The 27,364-nt window shown below is 45.2% G+C and overlaps 1 protein-coding gene across 1 annotated transcript; it reads right to left on the bottom strand.

Annotated features, from left to right (window-relative positions):
• Positions 1–1,219: 1,219 nt before the first annotated feature.
• On the bottom strand, positions 1,220–25,464 carry F11r (F11 receptor). Its single transcript, XM_027418979.2, has 10 exons — positions 25,404–25,464; positions 3,559–3,627; positions 3,343–3,450; positions 2,993–3,139; positions 2,520–2,722; positions 2,264–2,366; positions 2,035–2,142; positions 1,680–1,692; positions 1,386–1,437; positions 1,220–1,255 (listed from the first exon to the last, which is right to left on the bottom strand). The coding sequence occupies exons 1-10, from the start codon at positions 25,462–25,464 to the stop codon at positions 1,220–1,222; spliced, it is 900 nt and encodes a 299-aa protein (XP_027274780.1).
• Positions 25,465–27,364: the final 1,900 nt, after the last annotated feature.

The raw sequence follows: 27,364 nt of genomic DNA on the forward strand, positions 1-27,364 counted from the left end.
TTTAAAGTAGTTCTTCACATGACCAGGGAACCCCGGTTAGAAGCCTTAGGGGTGTCCATTAAACATCCAGGGCTCAACAGTAGATGGGCACTTTCTGCCCCCACTTGACTATGGCCAAGTAGAGCCCACCCACTCCCCCCCCCCAGCACAGCACCAGCTTCACCCTGGCAGCAGGAGGCTGTGCACTCAGTTCTCACTGCAGAAGTGTTGCCCTGAGCTTAGAAAATAGTCCTGGGGGCCAGCCACAAGTTGTTGGGAAACAGAACTTTCCGACATTTCCCTGTTTACACAAAGGAGCCCAGAGTCCCTTTTAAAGATCCCATTCCCCAATTTCCAACAAAAACAAGTTTCACAAACCAAATTTTTATTTCCAACAACAACTGTCTAATATAAACACACAGAAACACAACCTTGCCAAAGAGCTGGGAAGCCCTTCTGTATAACAACCAATGAACTTCTCTCTCTCTCTCTCTCTCTCTCTCTCTCTCTCTCTCTCTCTCTCTCTCTCTCTCTCTCTCTCACACACACACACACACACACACCCCACCACAGAGCCAAGACTATAATGCACACATTTCCACAACCCACACATATCTTACAAGGGTCTGTGCAGTTGTTCCAGCCAAGGGAAGAGTGACTGCCGGCCACCAGTCCCAACCTTTTCTTTAGATCAGCAGTTTAAATCTGCCTTACTCCAAGTGTCTTGGTTGATCACTAAACTCTCCCACCTCCTGAGGATGAGGTGTCAGTTTGCTTATATCCAGGAGAACCCCAGTGGCACATTTTGTGGGGACAGAAGGCTCCAGAGACTGAAGAGCTGAGGTCACCACCAAACAATTCAGCCCCTCCTTTCTCCAGTCCCCACTCCAGAGCAGCTGGCACCCAACCTCATCAGGGCAGGAGAAAGCTGGGCAATTAGGCTTAAAGTCGTTATTCAATCCGGTCATTTTTGATGTCTAGTCTAGGACTCTCGTCCAATCCCACAGAGGAACAGGGAGTGAAACTTTGTAACTAACCTCAGGCCACCCAGTGGTGGTGGGCAGGAAAAACAAAGGAAAAATAGCTGACGTTATTGAAATCATATCCTAGCTAAAATAAAAGTAAGGGGTCCCGTGGGGCCTAGAAGACACTGAAGGCATCCTGTGCAGCTACAGCCAGCAGGGGCCGGACCCTGTAGCACCTGAGTAAGGCAAGCGGAGCAGAGACGAGCCGCAGCAAGTCACACCAGGAATGATGAGGTCTGTTTGAATTCCCCCTAGGGAAACAAAACATCCAGTCAACTCTAGTCTCATTTTGCTCATCAATACACAAATAGGCTAGAAACTTCTACTTGATGTGGAAGGCCTCCCCACTCTTGGGGGGGGGGGACACACACACACTCTCACCTCACTTCGAGCACTTGGCTGGCTGTAAATCACCTTTTTACCTGGAGCAGTCCTGAGGGAAAACCAGAAATGGGAGACACTCAGGCCCTAGCAATGAATGTATCCTTGCCAACGTAAGGGACCAGAATGTAAAACTTTGCAGACAAACTGAGTGCAAGGTGAAGTTATCATTCCTCCAAAACCACTGCTTCCACCTCACTCCCCCACCCCACTCCACACCCAGGGCTCAGCTCAGCTCCAAATCACACAGATCCATGCTTTGATGAAAGAGCCCAGGGACGGCATCATGCTCACCCTTTCTTTGCTCCTGAAAAAGAAAAGCAAGAGAAAGAGGCCATGTTACTATCAGAATAGAATGCAGCATGGCATGGGAACTAGGGGCAAGTAGTCTGTGGTTTTTGATATGAGCTAAATCAAGTTACCCATGCTCCCAGCACATGGAACATGGTATCAGGATCCATACTCAGATGGCACCCACAAACCATGCAAGGACAAAGAACTCCCAGCTGGGTACAGTAAAAGTAGCACTTGCTACTCTGCTTGGCACTTAAACGGCTGAGGTAGGAGGATCACGGTGAGTTGGAAGGCCAAGTTTCAGGCCAGCCTGGGATATCCCAAATAAACAAGCTTCTAAGGGGGAAACACTTACTTTCAAAGTATCCTCGGCTATAGGCGAACCAGATGCCAAAAATCAAGAATCCAAGGAGAATCAGTGTTACCAGGACAGCTGCCACGATGCCCCCCACATTCAGCTCCACTGTGGACACAGATGAGAGGTCAGGTGTCTGGATACGCACTGTGCTGCTGACAATGAGGTCAACAACCACTTAAAAATCAGCCTCTGATCAATCTCAGGCTGCAGCCACACTTGTACTCACCAGCATCCATGCGTACAGCCTCTGACCTCGTGGCTGTCCCAAACCCATTCTGGGCTTGACAGTAGTATTCGCCGCTGTCAAAGGCTGTCACAGGATCAAAGATCTAGAGGGAAGAGAATAAGCTAGCTTCTTGCTCGAATGAGTCAAGAAACCTATCCTGTTAGTTCTCTGACACCATCAGCCCTGATGTTTCTTCCTTCCCCACTCTCAGGGGTTCTATGGCCATGACTCCCCTTTCACCTCTCCCCTTTCGTACCAGGTCCCCTGTCTTTGGATTAACCGTGTACGAAGAATTGACGAAGGCACGGGTTTTCTTGGCATCCGTAAGCATATCAATCCCATCCCTGTACCAGGAATACTCAGAAGGCGGGGAGCCATCTTGTTCTGAACAGGTCAGCACTGCCCTGTTCCCAATGGTGAGAGAGGAGGGGATATTGACCGTCGGCTTGGATGGAGGCACTAGGGAAGGGGAAAAGAAAAGGTGCTGAATACAAGGGCAAAAGGGTTACCTACTAGTGTAGGTAACAACCTAGGGTGACACTCTCAAGCAATCAGCTAGAGGTGCCACCTGTATGCCCTGAGTTCCCATCAAAGGGGCAGTGGGGGAGGGGATGGGGTGCTTACCCCCTCTATATCCCCAGCACCCAAAAGACCTAAAGCTTAGCAGTCTACTATCAGGGTTAGGGAAGCGACTGGTTTTCAGCCCACATGAGGTTACATGGCACATACCAAGCACGGTGAGTTGGATGCTGACCTCCCCATAGTTCTGGCCACCGTCCTCAGAGACCATACAAGTATACTCTCCGGTGTCTTTCCGGGTCACAGATTTGAATGTGATGCCACTGGACGAGAAGGTAACTCGGTCTGCATAGGAAGCTACCAGGAGAGAGAGAAGCAGAAGAGACAACGTAAACTGGACAGCAAAGAGAAGATGAAGGTGGCACCCAGGGTACATCATCCTCCACTAAAGGGAAGGAAGTACTTAGAGCCTTGAGCTCCAGGTGTGCCCCCACCTCAGGAATTCAGGCAGGGCAGTGTCAATGACGCCACAATCTGATTTGGCAATTAAGACAATTTACCTGTGATCTGGCTGTTATAGCAAACAAGCGTGGTAGTGCCACCTTGGACGAACTTCCACTCCACTCTGGGATTGGAGAAGCCAGAGTAGGTACAGGACAACGTGATGGCTGCAGACAGGATCAAGATGAGAGAGAGGGATAAAGAAGTAGCCCCAAACCACAAGCTATGTCCTCCCAAACCCCACCCCATGCCCTCCACAGCTCCGCCCCACTCACGGTTATTCTCAGCAACTTGCACGTCTGTGTTAGAACTGTACACTGAACCGCTGCCTTGTACCAAAGAGCCTGGGAAGAAAAAGAGAGGGTCGCCATCAGGAGACAGGGTTGCCACAGAGAAGGAAGAACAGAGCCAGGAGATGAGGCTGAGAGCACAAGGTGAAGGGAGAGTCAAGCTGGCTTGTTGTGATGTTTTCTTTATTTTCTTTGTGTTCTGGCAAATAAAGCTTGCCTGGAGATCAGGGGGCGGGGCTTAAGATCTCGATTCACTGGCCAGTGTTCTGTTACAATGGTGATCAGGACAGTACTCCTTCTATCAATGGAAATGAAAAATCCCTTTCAAATACAACTTTTTTTTTCTTTTTTTTAGTGGCTTCCTCTATGGCTCCCAATACACTTAATTACATTCCTACTGGTCAAAAGGCAGTTTGCAGAATGACATTTCATGGTTCAGAGAAAACTCCAAAAAACACTGCAGCCACTTGTGCAAACAATCCTGGAAGGAAGCCAGCCAGCTGGAGGCAAGTCAGGCAGGGGAAGGAAGGATGGGTAATGAGGGTAAAACCACTACTTGACATTTGTAGAACATCAGCTGTGTCTAAAAGTGTTTTCAGAGATGTAACATTGTTTGATCCTTGAAACAAGCATGCTAATAACAGGAGTTATTACCTGAATTTTACACAAGGAACTGAGACTACAAGACAGATGTACAAAATCACATAATTGGCTGTTGAGACCACGAAAAGGACTAGAACTGAGCTCAGATCACCTCATCAGAATCACACACTTGCCAAATGAAGAAAGAAAGAAAAGGTAATGTTTGTTGGGGCAGAGACATGAGGAAGCTAATTAAATAACACGGGAGCAGGGGAATTATCAGGGTTCACATTAAAGTCCCCAAACTAGTGACAGAGGACTCTGTGGATAGGGGGCTGTGCTAGTGCTTACACACACACACACCCCTTTGTGTTTTCAAAGTTCAAATTTACAAAGACTGTATTTATAGCTCTAAGTCAGAGTCCCTAGATAAATGCAGAAAGACATCCAGTGCCAGCATGGCCGTAGCAGCCAAGTACACTCTCCTTTATTTACATACCCACAGAACTAAATACATAGTCTCTTAGCCTCTGAGGTCTCATTCCTTATGTGAAATGTAAGAGTTCAAACTAGATGGTCTCCAAAGCTTTGTTTTTCTCCACACTCTCTGACATCACTGTTTAAAGGACTTTCTTTGTTTCTGCAGTGCTTCGGATCAAAACAGGGCCCTATGCATTACAGGCATGTGTGTTACTACCCAGCCACACCCCCAGTCAGGTCTACAGAATACTTTATATGTATTGATTTCAATCAGACAATTAGCCCAGATACCTTTTTTTGGCTGGGTTTTGTTTTTGAGAAAGGATCCCACTGTAAACCAGACCCGCCTTGAACTTGTTGATCATCCTGTCCTTACTTCCCAAGGGCTGGGTTTACAGGTGATTAATCCATCTTCCCAACTCCAGATCTGGGGGGACTCTGAAGGATTCCTGGTTCAAATCTCCCTGTAAAGTGGGCAACTCTCCCTCTGCCAGGCCTCATACCCTTCTCCTTTCCACACCTGTGGATCGATCCCAAGAGCACTCCTTAATAAACGACATCTCAGACAGATGAGTGTTTTGCCTCCACGGATATGAGTGTACTGTGACAGGACAGAAGGCATCAGATCCCCTGGAACTAGAGTTACAGACAGCTGTGTGCACACTGTATGCATACGTCACTATGACTGGTTTAATAAACAAGCTGACTGGCCAATAGGAGAGCCAAACTGAGAATGATGGAAGGAAGTGCAGAGTCAGGGGAGTCGAGGAAGTCTCCAGCCAGATGCAGAGAGAGCAAAATGGGCACTCGGGACTGAGAAAAGGTACTGCCACATGGCAGAGTGTAAATAAGGAATATAGGTTAATCTAAATGTAAGAGCTAGTAACAAGCCCAAGCTATCAGCCCAGCATTTACAATTCATTATAATTCAGCCTCTGAGTTGGTTATCTGAGAATGGAATCTGGATCCTTTGCAAGAGCAGCAAGTACTCTTGGGCTCCAAGCCATCTCTCCGGCCCCTCAGATGCTACTCTTAAGTCAAGATTCAATGATCTATAAGTTATTTCTAATACTATCACTTTGCATCATATTTTTCATTATAGACTTTTTGTTTGTTTTTATTTATATTTTTTTTTTTATTTTCTGGACACAGGGTTTCTCCCTGTAACAGCTCTGGCTGTGTTGGGACTCACTATTGACCAGACTGGCCTTGAACTCACAGGGATCCGCCTGCCTCCCTAGTGCTGGGATTGAAGGCGTGTGCCACCACTGCCTGGCTCATTATACTGTTGAATTCATACTCAAGTGTAACAACATATCTAGAAATTAAGCCAAATAGCCCTCATTAAACTGGAACGTCAAGCTCAGGGTTAAAGGCTCTTCCCACTTGAGGATGTAAACATAACCACCAGTTCAGTTCCCAGAACCTACATCAAGGTCGAAGAAGAGAATCGACTCCACAAAGTTGTCCTTAAACATACACACACACACACACACACACACACACACACACACACACAAATTTTCAAAGCATCTGTAATCCCAACATTTGGGAGGCAAAAGCAAGAAAACTAATGCAAGTTCCAGGCCAGAATCTGGTGGTCCACAAGTCATCCCTGTCTGAATGCTGGGAATCTTGTTCTACAAAGGCTCTAAGGTTTTGCAATTCGCCTTCTGTGATGTACACACTGTGATGCTTGAACCAGGCATCTCATTAGGAATGAAGAACTCACTGCCCCAGTGGCTGTCAGTGCTGCCAAAAGAAGACCCACAGGCTCACAGCTGCTACAGAACACCACCTTGCCCCAGGACCTGCTTTCTATCAAGAGTAGGGGCCGGCAGAAACCAATTATTTGACAACAACAGGAGGGGGTTGACGGAAAGCCCCCAATCTACTTCCCAACTCTCCAAAGCTCCCTGGGTAGTTGGCGGAAGTGTCAGTGGCCCTCAGCCCCTCCCTCTTCCCAATCCTGTGTCCTGCCCCTCCTCTCCACAGGTGTGTCTGGTGTGATAATTGATATCTCAGCTTCTCAAGAACCCAACCTCTGACACCACCCAAATTATGAGCAAACATCTAATTAAAATGAAATGCAGTCTCTGAAATTCATGCACGTGCACACGCGAACACACACACACACAAACCACAATGTATAAATGTTAGTTACTCCTGCTACTTTCAATGCTGAAAACAGGTTTTCCTTAATCAACTAATTAATTAGGAGTGTGTGTGTGTGTGCATGTGGAATGCTGTGGGAGGTCAATAAACAACTTTTTAGAAAACATTTCTCTCCTTCCACCTTGCAGACATACATCTCTTTCTGCCACTGTGCTGTGTTTTTCCAGGCTAACTGGCCAAATCTGGCTTTTTACATGGGTTCTGACCACTGAACTCAGGTCAGGTTAAAACAAATAGAACATCGAACAATAACAAACTCCAAAGTGCCTAGTGAGTGGTAACAGAATTTCAAACCAATACAGCCACACACTCTAATACACTCCACAGCCGCCTGTCCAAAGGCAGATCCAATCCTACCTCCTGTTTTTGAAGATTTTACCCTGCCTAGGTGGCAAAATGCAAATTTTCAGCAAGCTAAGAAAATCCCAGTGCTATCTGAGCCGTGATAAGCTTCCCATTTTTCACTCACTCTCCTGTTGCAACTGGCCAACTGGCAACACAAAACCACTTCTCAGCTGTTTCCCAATCCCTGCCTTTGCTCAAGCCATTTCTGCTATGTGAAACGCCCTTTCCCCTCTTTGTCTGGTAGGCACCTATCCCTTCACACCCCCCCCCCACACACACACCCGGAAATGACCCACCACACCCAGCACTCTTAGAGCCTCTTTCCTGACTGAGCTTTCATTAGCCCCTGCACGGACACCATTGAAGTGGTTCCGGAATTACGTGCTATTACATATAAACACTCCCATGTCTCTCCAGTACATGGCTAGACAGCAAAGACCATGCCTCGTGTACTACTCAACTCCTAGCATAGTGCCTGATACTATGTATCGCGTATTTGCTGAGTGGCACAGAACTCAAAACAAATTAGGTCATGGCAGAACATTCACTGTAATACCTACTTGTTGAGGTATACCTTCCAAGTCCAGTTTTTAAGTGGGCAGGACAGACAGTAATATGGCCAAACAAAGAAAAAACAAACTTGTTTCAAAATCCAATATCTGTAATATTTTAATACTAACACAATTCTTTTTTTTTTTAATTCCAGTTTGGGGAGGGAGAAACTAAACTTATTTATTATTTTCGTTTTGTTTGGGACAGGGTCTCATGTAGCCCAAGCTAGCCAATTTCTGTTTCTCCTGCCATCACCTCCTGAAGGCTAGGGTTGTAAGAGTACTCTATCATGCATGGTTTTCTCCATCACTGGGGATTGAATCTAAGACTTCCTGCATGTTAGGCAAGCATTCTATCAATTGAACTACACCCTCAGCTCCTAAAACCTAGTTTTGTTTTTTGCTTGTAAGATTTTATTTGTATTTATATATGTGTATATCTGTGTATATACACATGTGTGAGGGTGTCCACCGAGGCCAGGAGAGGGCAGCAGATCCCCTGGAACTGGAGCTGCAGGCTGTGACCCTCCCAATGCTGGCACTAGGAACCAAATTCAGTTCTTAACTGCCAAACCCTCTCAAACCCTAAAACTTGGTTCTGTAATTTAAAAACAAAGGGGGTTTGGGCTTTACTTTGATGTTTTATTTTCTGAGACAATTTCACCATATAGCCCAGACTGTCCTTGAAGTGGCTGTCTAGAACAGGCTGGCTTTAAACTTATGGAAATCCTCTTGCCCTTGACTTTTGAGTGAGTGCTGGAATTACGAGTGAATGCTTGAGATTACATGGTTGCTCCACCACTCGAGGTTACAAAGTGATTTTAAATTGAGTTGCCTTGAAACAATGTTTTAGTTCTCTACCCACAATTCCCACTTGCTGTTTTGTAAAGAGGATTGCTTTCTGCACCTAGGATGCAGTGTGTCTGCAGGTGTTCCATACACAGCAGCAGCAGGTGCATCTAGGCTGTGTACACTGGTACCTGCAGACCTCCAGAGAAAGAACAGAGCCAAGAGTAGAACAAAAGCCAGGACAGGAAAACCTCTAACGCAAGGTCTAAAATAGCAAGCAGTGGGAGAAACCCCTGTACTAGCTGTCTCAACTCAGTGGAAAAAGAGAAGTGACGAGAGGAGAGAAGAGGGCTGGAGAAGTCACCAAGGACTCAGAAATTTCTGAGTCAGACTTGGTCATTCAGGTAAAGCCATTACCAGTAAAACACATGGTCACCCTCATTCATTTGTGGTTCTAAATCAAGTGAAAGCCAGTCACACTTGTAATAAAAAATAAATAAAAAATAAAAATAAAAAATAAAAAAGCTGGGCGGTGGTGGCACACCCCTTTAGTCCCAGCACTGGGGAGGCAGAGGCAGGCGGATCTCTGTGAGTTGGAGACCACTCTGTTCTACAAGAGCTAGTTCCAGGACAGCCTCTAAAGCCACAGAGAAACCCTGTCTTGAAAAAACAAAACAAAACAAAGCAGAGTGAGAGATGCTATTCCACAGAGTTCAAGTGGAGGGTTTTTTGTTGTTGTTGTTGTTGTTTTGTTCTGTTTTTTTTTGTCTTAATTAAGGAAAGGGATCATAAAAAGGGGAAAGGGGAGGGGGGGAGACCAGCCTCTGGGGACAGGTGCAGTGGAAGAGAGGAAAGAGAGGAAGACACACAAACACACACACACACAGACAGAAGGGAGAGAAAGAAAGACAGGATGGGAGGTAGACAGGGCCCTTTTAAAAGGGAATGTAGTGACTGCAGCTGAGGGCATATCCTGTCAGAACCCAACGGGCAGGACAGTACAGATGCCTGAATACTAACAACACTGACACACACCTGTAATCTGGTACTCGTTATAGTGGTTGGTGAAAGGATACGGAGTTCAAGGTCAGCCTTAGCTACTTGGTAAATCTGAAGCCAGCCTGCACTTCTTGGGGCCCAGATTCAAAGAAAACAAAACAACACAACAAACCACAAATGAGAAGGCATATATATATATTTCACTACTTAAAAAGTGAGTGCTATTTGGGGGAAAAAATAGCAGAAAGAGGTGAATCCATTCCCAACACCTTCATTTATTTTCATGACCCCAAGAGTAGCAGCAGCAACAAGAACAACAACAAAAAGTTTATGTAAACTCGGGCTGGAGAGATGGCTCAGAAGCTAAGAGCACTGACTGCCCTTCCAGAGGTCCTGAGTTCAATTCTCAGCAACCACATGGTGGTGGCTCACAACCATCCGTTATGAGATCTGGTGCCCTCTTCTGGTGTGCAGATATACATGGAAGCAGAATGTTGTGTACATAATAAATAAAATCTTAAAAAAAAAAAAAAGTTTATGTAAACTCAAGTCAACAGAATAGGAAACTGTTAGCCAGTCCATTGCTTTTGAGGTCAGTTCCAAAAAGGTTTGTGTTGTTATGGGCTGTGCTGTGCTGTTTCCCCCAAATTCTCATACTCCCAACACCTCAGGATGTATTTGTAGACAGGACCATTAAAGAGGCAGTGATGTTAAAATGAGGTTACTACTGGATGCTTCAATCCAAGCCAGATGGTCTCTTTATAATAGATAAGGCACAAAGTGTGTGGCATTCGAACCAACAGTAAGGGGGAAAGCCATCTGCCAGCCAAGGAGAGAGGTCTCACAGAGAACTAATCCAGCCAGTAATCCATCATAGACTTCCAGTATCCAGAACTGTAAGAAAAATTTTGACAACCCATGGTGTCTGTTACAGTGGCCCTAGCAAACTAACCCAATGGCCCTCTGGTTTCTATATGCGCCCACACCAGCATACCACATAGGTAAAAGGCATGAGGACATATCTGTACAAAGAGTCAGCTTGTCTTGCATGGTGAATTCATCACATCTGAATTGTATGATCAAGAAAGCTACTGACTAATACAATGACCACTAACATTTTTTTTGAATATTCACTATGTGCCCGCTACTCCATTTAACCTTAGACTAGTGCTATGAGACAGATACAATTATACTTCTCATCTTTTATAATAAGTAGGGCACAGAAACTAATTTGTTCAAGGTCACAAAACTAGTGGGTGGCATTATGTGTAACTCACATAATTTGGTTCTAGAACATAAAACTGAATCAATTAACGGATGTAATGCCATATCCTGCCCCATGTGTACACACACAAATATGTGTATGTCAACACGCCTATATGGAGCTCGAAAGACAATTTGTGAGACTTCTCTCCTTCCAACATGTGATCCCAGAAACCAAACTTAAACTTTTTGACAGACATAGCTGCAAGCATTTTTACCTACTAATCCATCTTGCTTTTGTTTTTGAAACAAAAATCTCACATATAACCATGGACGGCCCGAAACTCCTCTGTATGACTCAGGGTTTTTTGTTTGTTTGTTTTTTATGACTCATGTTTTGGAGAGAAAGATAAACCTTAAAACTGGCCTCGCTTCCTTCTGAAAATGAAAACAATAATGAAGTGGCAGGCATGATGGCTCACACCTGTAACCCTGGCAAGCACTTGGAGATGGGAGGGTCAGGAAGGAGTTCAAGGTCACCCGTCTTCAGCTACACAGTTACAAGCAAGTCTGGGCTACATAAATTCCTACCCTTAAGAAAAAAATGAATAAATATGGTGCCATCCCCAAAGCCAATTTAAATCAATCTGAACTGGTACAGAAATATTTCCAGAACATAAGATTTAATATATATGGTGCCCTCGTCCTTTTTGAGTCCCACTCTACCTGACCTGAACTTGCCATGTAGACAGAGTAGGCAAGTTCTGCCTCTAATTCACAGAGATCAGTCTTCCTGAGGCTCCAGTGTACTACCTTTAAAAGCATGCTTCAATCTATACTGAAAAATAAAATTTACAAATAATAAAAACAGCCCAAGCATAGACATTTTAAAATCTCTAAGAATGACTTCCACGTGGCAGTCTCCATTATCTCTCCTGCCCCGTGCTGTGTCTGTAATAAACAGGTGCAACGGAAATAATGTCACTTAGAGGGAAGAGGAGCTGGGAAGGAGCAGTCACATTTGTAGTGTCAGCAGGGCAGGTGTGAGGCAAGGGCAACCTGGACTACAGAGTGAAACCCTGTCTCAAAGTAACACAAGGGAAGGGGGTGGATCAGATAAGCTACAAGAAGAAACACGGCCAAATAAACAGGAGAGGCAAACACAGCCAGAAACTCGAGGGCACAGGGCTGGGAGTACAGCCCAGGCGCAGAGCACTTGCCTAGCGGCAGAAGGTTCTAACTTCCACATTCAGCACTACAAAAGGAGAAAAGAAGAGGGGGAAGCAGCCAATATCAGTTAACAGTGTAAACTATATCAGAGAGCGAAGAATGTTCAAATAAACGTTAAAAGGTGAACTGAGGTAACCAAGGAGAAAGACGCAAGAGCTGCTGGGAAGCCGACGTGAGCAAGGAAAAGGGCACGAGAGCAGCAGAGCACAGATGTCCTGGAGACAGGGAACAGAGAGCAGGAAGGCAGAAGGACATGCAAGGGAGGATGTGGAAGGGAAAAGAGAACAGGAAGCGGGTTAAAAAAAAAAAATCACAAAATATTATCAACTAAATCAGGCAATCTCCACATATTTTCCTAAGAGCCATGGCTCCTTTTGCTCCCCCTTCCCCTCCCCCCAAGACACTGGGTTTTTGGAGACAGGTTCTCAGTATATTGGCTTGTCTGAAATCAGTAAGTAGATCACTTTGGCAATCCTGCTTCTGTTTATAGAGTACTGGTATCACAGGCATGTACTACCAGGCTGGGCCTAAGAGACTTTTTTTAAGAGAGCTGGTAGTTGTACCTAGCTAGTATGTTCTCCCCACCCCCACTCGTTATCCTCAGGGGATTGCATTCCAACATGTTCTGCCAACACATGAAAACAAAGATGGTACTAAACCCAAAACTTTTGATAGTTTTTCTTTCATGTGATGAAACTCGATTGATAAATTAGAAACAATAAATTTTTTTGGTTTTGTTTTTTTTTTGTTTTTCAAGACAGGGCTTCTCTGTGGCTTTGGAAACTGTCCTGGCACTCGCTCTGGAGACCAGGCTGCTCTCAAACTCACAGAGACCTGCCTGCCTCTGCCCCCCCCCCCCCCCGTGCTGGGACTAAAGGGGTGCACCACCACCGCCCATCGAAACAATAGATTATTAACAGTAAAATCATAATATAAGATAATGGTAATACACTGTGTTAAAGGTTATGTACTATTAATAGCTAAGCATGATGGTACATGCTTGTAATCCCAGCATTTGAGAGGTGAAGGCAGGAGGAACTCAAGACACACATCAGCCACATAGTGAGTGGAAGGCGAACCTGACCACAGGAGACTATTTCAAAAACTACAACAAAATCCACCCCAAATTCATGCACTATTTATTTCTGGAATTTTTGTTTTAATATTTTCAAACCCAGACAGGCCACAGTTAACTTAAGATGCCTAAGTGAAGACAAGAATCAGGGGCAGATTATATAAATCTGTAACACTGATCATGTAAGCCGGGTGTTGGTGGCACACACCTTTAGTACCAACACTGGGGAGGCAGAGGCAGAAGGATTTCTGTGAGTTCAAGACCAGCCTGGTCTACAAGAGCTAGTTCCAGGACAACCTCGAAAACCACAGAGAAAACCCTGCCTTGAACCCCCCCAAAAAAACAAAACAAAACAAAAAAATACTGACTGTGTAATTACTGAAAATTCAGTGTATCTGAGTAACAATAAAAAACTGTGGTAAATGGCTTTTCCGAAATGGTTACATTTATCTAGTATTTATCTCCTCCCATATGCATGACTAGGGAGAGTCTAAGTTCCCTTCAGTCTGGACAGAGTCCTATGACTACTAAATAACAGCCAAGAGTGATACACAGAATCTTCACATTAAAGTCAGTGCTACTTTCTTATTAAACTCTCAAGAAACCAAGCCAGGAATGGTGGCACACACCTTTAATCCCAGCACTCAGGAGGTAGATGCAGGCAGATCTCTGTGAGTTCAAGGCCAGTCTTGTCTACAGAGCAAGTTCCAGGACAGGCTCCAAAGCTACCAAAGAAAAATATTTGTCTCCCTCAGTCAGAGAACACTGCAACTGTGTGGCTATAGATTAAAAAAAAAAAAAAAAAAAAAAAAGCCAAAATCTCTCTCTCTCTCTCTCTCTCTCTCTCTCTCTCTCTCTCTCTTTCTCTCTCAGGTACAATATGAACTGGGCATTGGTGTGGCTTGTCTTTAGTCCCAGCTCTCGGAAGGCAGAGGCAGGTGGATCTCTGTGAGTTTGAGGCCAGCCTGGTCTACAGAGTAAGTGCCAGGGCAGGCTCCAAAGCTACACAGAGAAATTCTGTCTCCAAAAACAAACAAGGTACAATATGCTTTGAAAGGCACTTAAAAAAAAGAAAAGAAAAAAGAAAAAGGGTATAAAGCCATAAAAAATTGTTAAAAATAATAAAGACTTTAGAGTTAAGTAATATTAAAAAATGAGAAATATAACATGGGGAGTTTGGACCTTATATGGTGCTTTGTTAATTTTGAATTTTTTGAATGCTAATGAACAGAGAATGACAGCCACTGAGAGACACTGGATTACAAAAAGGACTGCTAAATTAAACCAGCCCATATACTTTAGAGATGTCTTGACTTCAGAATGGAAGTTGGGAAATGTGTTGCATTAGGGGAGAGGGTGTGCTTTTGTTTCCAGAGGAAACAAAAAGCTATGGATTCCTTCACAACTGATAAAGATCAGATGTGACCAGGGAAGACCTCCTGAGGATCTTGGCTAGAAAACATGAGGGGAAAAAGCCAAAAAAAAAAAAAAAAAAAGACTACAGGACAGGTGACGTATATGCTGATCCCTCAACATGGGAACAACTCTGATACTGGATGAGACATGATAAATTTTGTTGGTTACAGGGTCCTCATGACTTATATTACAGTCTGGATAAGCAGTCCAAACAGACTTATTGTTGGGAGCCAAATCTCAGGGCTTGGCATGAGATCCTAGGCCATTCTTGGCCGGCCACATAGTTGTATATTAACCTTTACATAGCAGCTCCTTAGAACCTCAGCTCAAGAAAAGAAACAACTTGACCCAGTCCTCCACCCACAGGCTCAGTCACCTAGGCAACCCTTCCTGGACCTCTTACTCATGAACTCTTTACCCTGCCAAACATCCTCTTTGTGGCTTCCTAATATCCTGCCTACACTAACACCTGGTGCACAAATAACCCATTCCACCACCCCCCCATCCTGCTCTACTGACTATATAAGCTAGCCTGAGAAAAATAAAGTTTGCCACTTGATCAGAATCCTGTCTTGCGGTCGTTCTTTCTGCATCTCTTGTCCCCATTCCCTATCCCTGACTCTCTTGCTCCAGGTTGACATCCTGTGGGTCAGGACAACTTATAAAGTTGATAGATGCCTTTTACCCACTCAAACATAACACACACACACACACAAAAACATCTTTAGCTGACTTATGCTCACCGTACATTCCACACTTGTGTTAATAGACATATATGCTACCTTTAAAAGTGTAATAAGAGTTTTCAGAAAGGAGGGGGAAAAAGGACCAGATGCCAATAAAGACAAGTAGCCCAGGTGATCCAACCTCTCAGAATGCCTCTGTTACCATTTCCTCGAAATTCTGCATCTATAACAACTTCAAAGCTGCTGGCCGAGATGGTCCAGCCTCACAGACAACTCCAGCCAGGACTTCAGATAATTCTACCCTTTCTCATCCCAGAGACTGGACAACAAATGGTACAGCTAGCTCTCCCCAAGACTTGATCATTATCCCAATTTTCTCAGGGTCCTTTTAGGATGCCATTGCTCCCAGACAAAATGAAGCAGTCTAGAGAGCACAACGCCCACATCCCCAAGACATGGGGAAGGTGATTTCTGGTCATTGTATGTTTATCATTGGAGGATTAGTTATAAGTTGGTACTGGTCATGGTCCAAAAACAAACAAACAAAAGAACCCACTAAAAAAAGGACTCAAGGATCTCTTTCTAAAAAGAAAAGGGGGATATAAAAATAATGGGTTAGCTGGGTGTTGGTGGTGCACGCCTTTAATCCCAGGACTTGGGAGGCAGAGGCAGGTGGATCTCTGTGAGTTCGAGACCAGCCTGGTCTACAAGAGCTAGTTCCAGGACAGCCTCCAAAGCCACAGAGGAACCCTGTCTCGAAAAAACCAGACAAACAAACAAACAAAATAATAGATTAAGGGCTGGAGAGATGGCTCTGAGGTTAAGAGTATCCACTGCTCTTCCAGAGGTCCTGAGTTCAATTCCCAGCAACCACGTGGTGGCTCACAACCATCTAGAATGAGATCTGGTGCCCTCTTCTGGTATGAAGATATACATGGAAGCAGAATGTTGCATGCATAATAAGTAAATAAATAAAACTTTAGAAAAATAATAGGTTAAAATGGTAGATTATTTAATCTACTTTAAACCAAAGAACAACTATTAATTCCAAATATTTTACATTGGTATGGATTTTTATAAATTGATACAAGTTTAGGTTATTTTTGTTATACTGTATATATGTTTCTACTCTTGTTTAAGGTATTGTACTTATGCAGCTCACTTTTAAAATGTAATGTAAAGTTCTAGCCCTTGAAAGTTACTATTACAAACTGTTTAGGATAATTAAGCAATGCAGGTTAGCAGTTAATCATCTATAATGAACTTGTTGGCCATTCAAGAACCTCCACATGGAGTTTGCCTTCAGTGTGGCAAAGCTAGCCATCTGGGCAAGAAACTGCCCGTGCTTCAACTGCTGACAGAATGCTATCCAAACTGGACAAGCAGGTCACAAAAGAAGGCAACTGCTGTACTTTGCCAAGACAAGGTAGGACAGTCCTTCAAATATCCCTGCCAAATATTCCAGGACTGAAGGCAGAAGATGGATGCCCCAACATTACAGAGGAACCTCAGGTGACTGTCCAGGCAGCCAGCTGTCTCTTGTTGTTTTTATAGTTTTGGAAGCTGTTTGTGCTGCACTTCCTGTTTATTCCTTCTCAGATCTTTGATGAAGACTAGTTACAGTTAAGTTTTCCTCGAATTCAGAAAAGAAATAATAAAAAAAAAGAGAGATGTAAACTGTAAAAGGTTGAGAGATATAAAAGCTTGAGTTGCTTATCTAAGAAAATATTTTAAGGTCTAAAAAGGTATTTTTAGGTTAATAAGACAAGCTATGACAGAAGTGATTTAGGTATAAAACTTTGGACATTATACAGGATAGACAATACAATACTTTCTCCAAATTTGCCCAACGCAAATGAACTGGACATTGTGACTTACAATTCTTACCTGATAATTGTTCTTATTGTATAGTTTTCCTGAGAGTTAAAACCTTTCTTTTTATTTAGACAAAAAGGGGGAAACGTTGTGGGATATTTGTACAGTGTGAAAAAAATGTATTGCTGTGATTGGTGTGGTTGAAAAACTGGACAGCCAATAGCTAGGCAGGTGGTTTAGATGGGACTTCCCAGAAGAGAGAGAAATCTGGGAAGAAAGGTGGAGTCAGACCCAGGAAGGAAACGGGAGACAGGAGAGAGGTAATGCCATGTGGCAGAATGTGTATTAATATAAATGGATTAATTTAAGTTATGAGCTAGTGAGACAAGCCTATGCCAAGGCTGAGCTTTCATAATCACTAATAAGTCTCTGAGTCACTATTTGTGAGCTAGTGGCCCAAAGGAAAATCTGACCACAGATTTTGTTAATTTTGCTTTGAAAGTGAGTCACTCTGTGGTCCGGACAGGACTCCAACTCACCATCCTCCTGCTTCATGCTTCCTAGTGTTGATTACAATCAGGCACCATCACAACCCACTGTGCCTCCATCACGGTAGCATAGTTTTTATCTTTTTCCGCCTTTCTTTCTCCCCTCCCCCACCGTGGCAAGCTTAGGAGCTAGAGAGACGGTTTGTTAGGAGAACTTACTGCTCCTGCAGCGGTCCCATGCTCAGTTCCCAGCACCCAGTCAAGTGGCTCACAACTGACTGTATCTCCAGCTCCAGGAGATCTGATGCCACCTTCTAGCCGCCTTGGGGACCCAAACATGTATGTTCATAGACACATACACATATACATAAATAAAATAATTTTAAAAACTGAACAGAGGTACACCACAAAAATGGATAGTGCCCATCCCAGAAGCCATGGGTTATTAAATAGAAACTTCACCAGGTAGTGGTGGTGCACACCTTTTATCCCACTCAGATGGCAGAGACAGGTGGATCTCTGTGAACCTGATCTACAAATCAAGTTCCAAACAGCCAGGACTGTAACACAGAGAAACTCTGTCTCCAGAAACCAAAACCAAACAAACAAAAAAAGAAAAAGAAAGAAATCTCAGTGCCAAGTGTAGGATACTTCCTTATGAATGTTGGTCGGGCAGCCCCAGAGGCCCCAAAACATGGAGGATGTTCTCATTTCTCTTACGTGCCCACCTGTAACAGGCTTTCTTTTGGACCACCAACCAACTCCCATCTTATGCTCATTTCTTGCTAGCTCTTATAATTTATATTAACCTGTTGCCTTGGGGCTTTTTGGCTTTCTTCCACTCTGTATGTCTTACTCTGTGTCTGATTGGCTGGCGGCTGCCTGGCCCCAGATGTCTCCCTCTTTCTCCCTCATTCTCTCCTCTCCTCTCCTCTCTGCCTGACAGCCCTACCTATCCCTCTATTGCTAACTATTGGCTATCCAATTTTCTATCAGACCTAACAGGTGCCTTAGGCAGGCAAGGTAAAACAGCAACACATCTTTACATAATTAAATGATGCATAAACAAATGTAAAACACCTTTACACAGCCAGGCATTGGTGGTGCACACCTTTAATCCCAGCACTCGGGAGGCAGAGGCAGGCGGATCTCTGTGAGTTCAAGGCCAGCCTGGTCTACAAGAGCGAGTGCCAGGATTGGCTCCAAAGCTACACAGAGAAACCCTGTCTCAAAAAAACAAAAACAAAAAAACAAAAAAAAAACCTTTACACAGTTAAAGTGATAGTCCACAACACCTACCAGAACTAGATGGTAAGATACAACTGTTAAAGATACAACATACTTTAGCTGTAGGACATAGAGAAATCAAGCTGGAGCTAAGCTAGAAGCTTCCCCCCTGCCAGCCAACTTTCACAGTTCTGAAAGGTGCTATCTAGACAACAGAGAAGCAAAGTAATCGGTGATGTTTCACCGCAGAGGATCTTATGTGCTATCACACCAACCTGCCAAGCAAACCATGCCCACTGTGCCATAGTGGCATGACGGTTATAGGAAGAGCCAACTGCATTCTGAGTAGATAGAGGCCACTCCACTGGAGGGAATGTATGGCCGGTACCATGGACCTGGTCAAAAGGACCTGGTCAAAAGCATAGCCCGGGGAGGTTGGAGGTTGTAGGCCACCCACAGGCCATGAGCCCTGCTGCTTCATTTTGCTAAGCGGACATGCTACTCAACCCCCTTCTAAATACATCAAAGAAGTTTCTCTGTTGCAGATGGTGGTTAATGACTTACAACCAATCAAGATGATAAAAATAAATTATTATTGAACATTCATGTCTACACAGGACAGGCCTTTGTCTCTTTGGGAAATTCCCAAGCAGGTTCACTAAGAGGGACAAAAGGTATCCCATCAACAAATACTGGATTAGGCTAGATGTTAGCTATTTGGCGCACTCAGTGATGGTTACTATGGCTGCCATCGCTGGCGTGTCAGGCCAGGTTGGGGTACCACTACACCCCAACAGTTGGTCTCTAACCTCCATTCATCACACACACACACACACACACACACACACACACACACACACACACACACTCACATTACAATAAATATATATAATACTACAAATTGGTTTTTAAAGACTAACAGCGGAGGAAGTGGAGGTTTAGGAAAGGCCATCTTCTGGGCATGGCACAGCTGTTTCACTCATAACCTTAGCAGCTGTGGTTGTCTGACAAGACCGGACCCACTGCAATTTAGTCAGGGCTAGAAGAGGGGCTTCTGGGCCCCCTCACCCAGTAGCTACTGGCAGGTGTAGCTACGGGGGAAGCAGTGAGTCACTGTCTACAGTGGTGTAGCCACAGCTGAGTTACTCAGGGACCACTAGTTTTGGGGGACTTTGGGAGTGGTTTTTTGTTTGTTTATTTTGGTTTGGGACTTTTGAGACAGGGTTTCTCTGGAGCTTTGGAGCCTGTCCTGGAACTCACTCTGTAGACCAGGCTGGCCTTGCACTCTGATCTGCCTGCCTGTCTCCCGAGTGCTGGAATTAAAGATGTGTGCCACCACCACCCAGCAAGGGCCAGTAACAGCACACCCAAGGCCTTGGTTAAACTCAGTGGGTCACAAAGCAAAAATACATCAGAGGGCCAATGAGATGGTTCAGCATGTAAAGATGCCTGCCGCCAAGCTTGATGATTGGAGTTCAATCCCATGGGAGGAGAGCCGGTTCACACAAGTTCTTCCCTGACTTCCACATGGTACACACAAAAATGAAATTTAAAATATTTAGTCCTTAAGGGGGGGGGGGCAGTAGTGGCACACTCCTTTAATCCCAGCACTTGGGAGCAGAGGCAGGCAGATCTCGGTGAGTTCCAGGCCAGCCTGACCCACAAAGTCAGTCCCAGGACCACCAAGACTGTTACAAAGAGAAACCCCATCTCGAAAAACCAAAACAAAATAATAATAGTAGTAATAAAATAAAAGGAAAGATGTGTAAGTGGGAAGGAAACTTGTTGGGAGGAAAGGAGATCAGAGAAACGGGGATAAAGGTGTGTGAGAGCATGATCAGAGTGTATTGTATACAATGGCACCGTCAAAGAATTATTTGAGGAGTCCCGCCTCAGCGTCTGTGTGCTGGCATTAGTGACACATGCCACCATGCCCAGCACAAAAGTCACTGCCTGCCTTTTGCTCCCAAAACATTCTGTGCTTTGTTGATGGTTGTCTGGTATATTCCATTCGGGAATCATGCTTGCAACTCTTGGAAACAAAGACAACCAGCTGGTTTCAATCCTCCCAATCTCTAGCTCTGGATGTTCCCTGAGCCTCCGAGAAGCTGTTGCCATATGAAGTTGACACAGACACACTGGAGACTCCAGACACTGAACAGAGCCCCCCCAACAACCTATGTTTTTGAACATGAGGGTCCAGTCCACAGCAGAACAGCTACTTCCTTCTTCTGTTTTAATCGGAAGCCCTTTGTTTTCTCTTAATACACATCCTGTTAACTGTTAGAATATTTCTCAAGATGCTCGCTCTTCTGCCACTAGTTTGATCTTTAAAAAGGAAGGAAGGAAAAGGAGGGAGGTCATCCAGCCAGTCTCTGCTTTTCTCTAAGAACACAGTACTTCCCATGTGGGCATAGGAACTTCAGACAACGCTCTGGGCATAATGAACAAAAGCTCTCTGGAGGCTGTGGGGGTCCTACTAGGAGCAGGCTCAGACCTCTGATGATGGTGGGAATGGATAATGGCCGTGGAAGGAGGGGAGGCTTTCACTCCATGGCTCCCTCCTGCCTCTTTGTACACTTTCCAGTTTTACCTGTTCGGCCCCCTCCCCCATTGCAGAGGACAGCCACTCCTGTCAGGACAGAATTCACCCCAGGGACCTGGCATCAGACTTCCTGCCAGCCAGCTGCTTCCTCTAATCCCACCCCCACGCTGTAAAACAAATGACACAAGCTGGACTTTGGACAGAAACTCTGCTTATCAGGGAGTCCCAGGCCGACAAACTCCAGAGTTTCAATGTCTGGAAAATCCCAATATGCATCTGCTCATACTGCTTCCCACAGGCTCCTCCCAATTCCGAGAAACTTCTTTCTCACTTACCATTTGCTTTGGACACCTAGTGGAGCCTGTGAAGCAGAAACAGATATGAACTCTGAGATTTCCTAGTCTCAAAGCCAACAGATGTGAGAACCAAGCCCCATTACTTCCTAATTTGCCACATAAAATGTGTGTAGTATTTCAATCCATCTGTGAAGGTTGGGGGGTGTCAGCACCCTCCCCCTTAAATTTCAGCTGTGTGAGGAGGTTGGGCAGATCCAAACAGACAAGTCCATAGCCCCTATAATGCCAGCAAGGGGGAAAAAACAGTCATAGCTCTGTGAATTCAAAACTACTAGCCTGATCTACATAGCAAATTGCAAATTTCAGGCCAGTGAGACCCTGTCTTGAAACAACAAAACAAGAGGGGAGGAGGGGAGAGGAGAGAGAGAGAAATTCCCAGGCTATATTAGGTAAATAAACAAGATGTAATCTAATGCATACTGTAAGCCTCTTTAGTGTAAGAAAAGGGTGAGAAAACAAATATACATTTTACACATGTGTGCATAACAAAACACTAGGAAGATAGACATAAGAAACTGCCAGGGAAGCTGGGCATTGGTGGTGCACACCTTTAATCCCAGCACTCAGGAGGCAGAGGCAGGCAGATCTCTGAGTTCGAGACCAGCCTGGTCTACAAGAGCTACTTACAAAACCACAGAGAAACCCTGTCTCAAAAAAAAAAAAAAAAAAAAAAAAAAAAAAACTGCCAGGGATAGCTTCAGCAAGAGCAGAGTGGGGGTGAACCACTCCACTCCACCCCTTCCAGGTATTTTGAATCTCAAATTCTGTCAACCAATGCACTTTGAATAAACAATTTTTGGAATTACAGCAGCTCTGCCCAAAGCAGAACTAGGCTGAAGGCCCTGGACAAGCCCAAATCACGAAGAAGCAGAAGAGAAATATCACAGGTGAAAACATTCCAGAGCCCAGCCTAGATTGCTGGAGCCTGGCCACCGCTCATTTTCTCCTTCTAGCTGTGGCACTAACTAGTTTCTAGTTTCAAGAGAATAATTATTTTCCCAGGGGGAAGCAGTGGGCATGACTCATCCACCGATCCACAGTTTCGAGGGAAGTCTGCCCCCTGAACAGCACTTTGGAAATATTCAAAAGAAACTTCTTCAGAAACACCAGCAGAAACATCGGGGCTCTAACCAAAGCCATGGTAGTCGTCCACCCCTCTTAGAAGTATGGGATCTCTACACCCAGGTAAGAGGAGGCAGAACAAAGGTCAGCATTCCAACCCTGGCTTACTTTCCTCCCTTCTGGATCCAATAAAAGTTGGCCCATGCCATTTTCCCCAAGTTCAGGTTCTAGAGAAAAGGGAATGCACCAATTTCTGGCTCACCAATTTCACATTCCCCAAGCTCAGCTCTCCCAGCATGTCTGTGTATCCCTGCCCACTAAGTACCTCAGGCTGGAGCTGTCTTCCACTCACCTAGCTCATACTTAACTTGCCCTTTCTTCTCCCTCCTGACAGCGGAGCCCATGATGACCAATGACTCAAGAAGAACAGGACAGGACTGGAGAGATGGCTCAGAGGTTAAAAGCACCAACTGCTCTTCCAGAGATCCTGAGTTCGGTTCCCAGCAACCACATGGTGGCTCACAACCATCCATTATAAGATCTGGTGTCCTCTTCTGGTGTGCAGATATACATGGAAGCAGAATGTTGTATACATAATAAATAAATAAAAATCTAAAAAAAAAAAAAAGAACAGGACAGTGGCAATCTGTTTATGGTTCAGACCAGATGGCTCCCAGAGAGCTCCTACTTTAAAATAAAGCCCCACCATGGGAATTTCCCTGCTCCCTTTGACCCACTCTTGTAGGGACAGCCTTCTTGCACCCTCACAAAATCCAAAGGGGTAATAGTTCTAGCAGTAATTCCTTCATGTCTATGTGATGTAGCTATTATCTCCATTGATCCCCAAGGCAAATGCAGGACCAGTATTATTACTCCTGTTTTATAGCTGAAGAGACTGAGCCACTAGCTTAAGGTCACAAGACAGAGAAAAAAGGCAAAGCCAGGATGCCTGCTGAGGTGGCCCATGCTACCATTTCTAACCTCATTTGCACTAACCAAGGCACTCCCCGCCCCCAGGTCTACCTTGATGATTTCAAAGTTTCTGGGTCCATTCCTCCACTCCCCCACCCCCAACGCTATTCCCTAGGAGCCACTGCCCGGGCAAGCATATGCAACAGCACCCCAGGCTCCCTTGAATAGTGGTGCTTGCTCAAAATGCCATTGTCACAACCCATTCAGAAGTAGTATGCCGTAGAACCAATGCAGGAAATTAGGGGAAAAGAAAAGGAAGGGGTTAGAAGGAAGCAACTCCAGGAAGTTATAAGCCTAACAACTGCTGTCACTGATCCAGAAGAAACTGTATACAAAACAGGAATATGGGCGTGGCTAACATTTCTAAGATATGAACGAAAATGAAATAAGTGATGGCTGGGCAAAGGAAGGAAGAGGAGGAATGCAGACGTGGACAAGTAGAAGGAAAACGTGAGAGAGGAAGACCCATGGAAGGATCTTTTTTTAAATAAGACAGCAGTAGCTCATATAGTTCTTGGGCCTGCCTCATGCCTGAGAGGCTGGATCTCCAGGAGTCAGAGGACTCGTTCCATCCCCAGCTTCTACCCCCTTGTAAACTGGAAAAGTCATTTCCTCTCTCAAGACTCATTTCCTTATCTGTACAATGGAGAGGAGTGGGATCACCTATTGTCTAGTCCACCCCAAGAGTTTTTAGTTCTGTAACGACACAAAGGCATGATCTATCCACCTTGGGTGCTTTTCCCAAAATTCACCAAAACGAACTGCCTTTAGAATACACCAATACTGTAATATTTCATCTCCTTTACCCTTGAAACAGATTCATAGAGAACACGGTCCAACAAAACTACCCAATAGTTGTGTATGCCACTCAAGAACCAGACATAGTACACCCAAGTCCCTGGTTTTGGTCCTCGGCTCTGAAGGGTGGTGGCGGGGAAAATCAGACAGATAAATATACAGGTGCTGACACACAATGACCAAGGCACAAACCAACCAACCTCACTCTCGGCCTCATACAAACACACCTCGAGAGAGTCATGCCCCAGCATGCGAGCCTGGTTGTTTCTCAGGAAAGGGAGTCTACAAAGAAACAAAAAAAACTCATTCCGGGCAAGAGGGAGGGCAGAGTTCTGGCTCTGAGGAGATCCAGCCAACCAATAGTCCCAGTCTCCCCCAGGGAATCGTCACTCAGTCAACAACCTTAATTAAAGGACTCCTCGCTATTTATTCAAGAAAGGAATTCTCAATGCTATGATTTGAGAAATTTTTTAGAGATTTCATTTCTTCTTCAGACGCTGAACCCCGGCATTAATCCCAAAAGGTCCACAATGTAACAAGAGCTAGAGACCCCTTCTGCAAAAGCCAGGAAAGGAAACATTCCCTACCCCCACCTCCATTACATTTCCTCCAAGGACACTTGAGCCAAGAGAGTGCGGGTGAGAGGCTCTGGGTCCCCGGAGATGTCGGAGGGGAGAACGACCTCTCAGGTGCATATGGAGGGGAATGGGTAGCTTAAGACTTGGGTGTGGAAGGGGTCCTTGGGCTTCAAGGGAAGACGCAGAACCGTGGACCCTCTCAGTTATTTTTAAGGCTCCCCGCCACAGTGTAGGAGGTGGGGTCACAGATCACCGGCTTGGGGGAGGGGAGCCAGGCAGTCTCCAGGTGGGGGAGGGGAAAGTAGAGTGACCAGATCGGGGCGTAAAAGTGGACTCCTAGGGCGAGGCAAGCGAGCAAGCAGGTTTCTGGACTCCTCCCTTCCCGTTGGCGCGTGGGGTGCGCCTTCGCCAACCTCTGACCCGACCCACCAAATCCTCCAAAAACTCCGAGAACTCACCAAGGACCATGGAAGTGAAGAGAAACAACAGTTTCCTCCCGGCTTTCCCCTCGGTGCCCATTACAGTTACAATTCCCACGCGACGGGCGAGCCACTGGGCTGGGAAGAGCTTCGCGATCCAACGCGCTGGGACTGGACTCCAGCCGCCAGGTTGAGCCCTGCCCGCCTTTCTCTCCACGCCTGGTGGGCGGCGCCCGGCTGTCCCAAGTTCTGATTGGTGAAGAGAGAGGGAGCTCCGACGACTGACTCACCGTACGCAGGTGCAGCCCGAACTTTCCTCCCTCTTGAGGGCGATTGGTGCCATTCTTTCCTAGAGACCTCTGGTTGGCCCAGAAGACAGTCGCTTAAGGAAGCCAAAGCCTCCTTCTCAACAGGTAAAGGGCATCCCGATTGGCAGCAGGGTTTGCAGCTAGAGCCTTTCTGACTGGCCCGGGGCTCTTGATAGTTATCTCTAAGGAGGAGGTGGGGAATGTCACAGGACTCTAAAATGCAGGAATTTGCTTGGTCGATTTTTCCCCCTTTACTTTTTTTTTTTTTTTTTTCTTCAAGACAGGGTTTCTCTGTGGCTTTTGGAGGCTGTCCTGGAACTAGCTCTTGTAGACCAGGCTGGTCTTGAACTCACAGAGATCCACCTGCCTCTGCCTCCCCCCCTTTACTTTTAAGTTGCTTAATGCTGCATAATCCCTCCCCCCACCCCCGCCCCTTGGTAAGTGAAAAACACATTAATATGGGAAGGTATGGGGAGAGGTTTGGGAGAGTATTGTCCTCCTGGTTACATTCTTCCCAAAAGAAACCTAATAGAGATACAGAAAACATTCAGATTTTAAAGCTGACCCACAGTTCCCTGGATGACTAGAGTTATGTCTTTTATACGGATACCATGTGTCAGTAGCTCCTTTGCTGGGCCTTACATTCTGCTTGGCTTTTGTTTTCTTAGACCAAGGCTGGCTTCCATACCTGAGGCTGGCTTCAAACTGTGGATCTTCCTATAAAATGGGCTGTCCCACACCAAAGCACATGCCTGTAATTCCAGCATCCAAGAGGTAGATACAGGAATATTGGGGGTTCAAGGCCAGTCTTAGGTACCTAGAGAGTTGTAGGCAGCCTGGGCTTCAGGAGACCCTGTATGAAAATTAGAAGAAGAGGAGGACGAGAAGGAAAAACAGGAGGAGAAGATGGCAGAGGGAAGGAGATAAAATCAAACCCGTAGTGTCTCTGCCTGAAATCCAGCACTTGTTAAAGACAGAGGCGGGAGAATTAGAGTTTAAGGATATCCTTGACAAGGTAGCAAGTCTGACAATAGCCAGAGTTAAAAGAGACCCCATTTCAAAAATAAAAACCAGGCTGGAGAGATTGCTTAGCAGTAAAGAGTGCCTGCTGGGCTGGGCTTTGTGGCACCTGCTTTTATTCCTGGCAGTAGGGAGGCAGAGGCAGGTGGATAGCTCTGTTGAGTGAAAGGCCAGCCTGATCTACATAGTAAATTGCAGTACAGCCAGAGCTACAAAGCAAGACTTTGTCTCAAAAAGCCACCAACAATAGCAACAATAACAACATGTCTACAAGCATCTACTAGGTGAGATAGGGAAGTGCAAATAAATAAAAACAGCAGTTCTGTTTAAAAAAAAAAAAAAAACCCAACCAACAAAAAATTCTAACTTCAAGGTTGGCAAGCCATAATAGAGTAAACAAGACCCTAGATAACCAAAAAGACGCAACTTTGTACTACTAAATTGAAACAAGTATCTGGGTACCTGCCAGGTTCAAAGTTGTTATTCATTCTGGAACAAATCTAAAGTCCTAAAGAGAAAGACTTCTACGCAGTTTTGGGATTTGTTTGGGATGGTCTCATTTTAGCCCAAACTGTTCTAAAACTCACTATATAGCACAAATTGTGAGTTCGAGACCAGCCTGGTCTACAAGAGCTAGTTCCAGGACAGCCTCCAAAGCCACAGAGAAATCAT

Source organism: Cricetulus griseus, chromosome 5 (assembly GCF_003668045.3).
Source record: "Cricetulus griseus strain 17A/GY chromosome 5, alternate assembly CriGri-PICRH-1.0, whole genome shotgun sequence".
Lineage (NCBI taxonomy): Eukaryota > Metazoa > Chordata > Mammalia > Rodentia > Cricetidae > Cricetulus > Cricetulus griseus.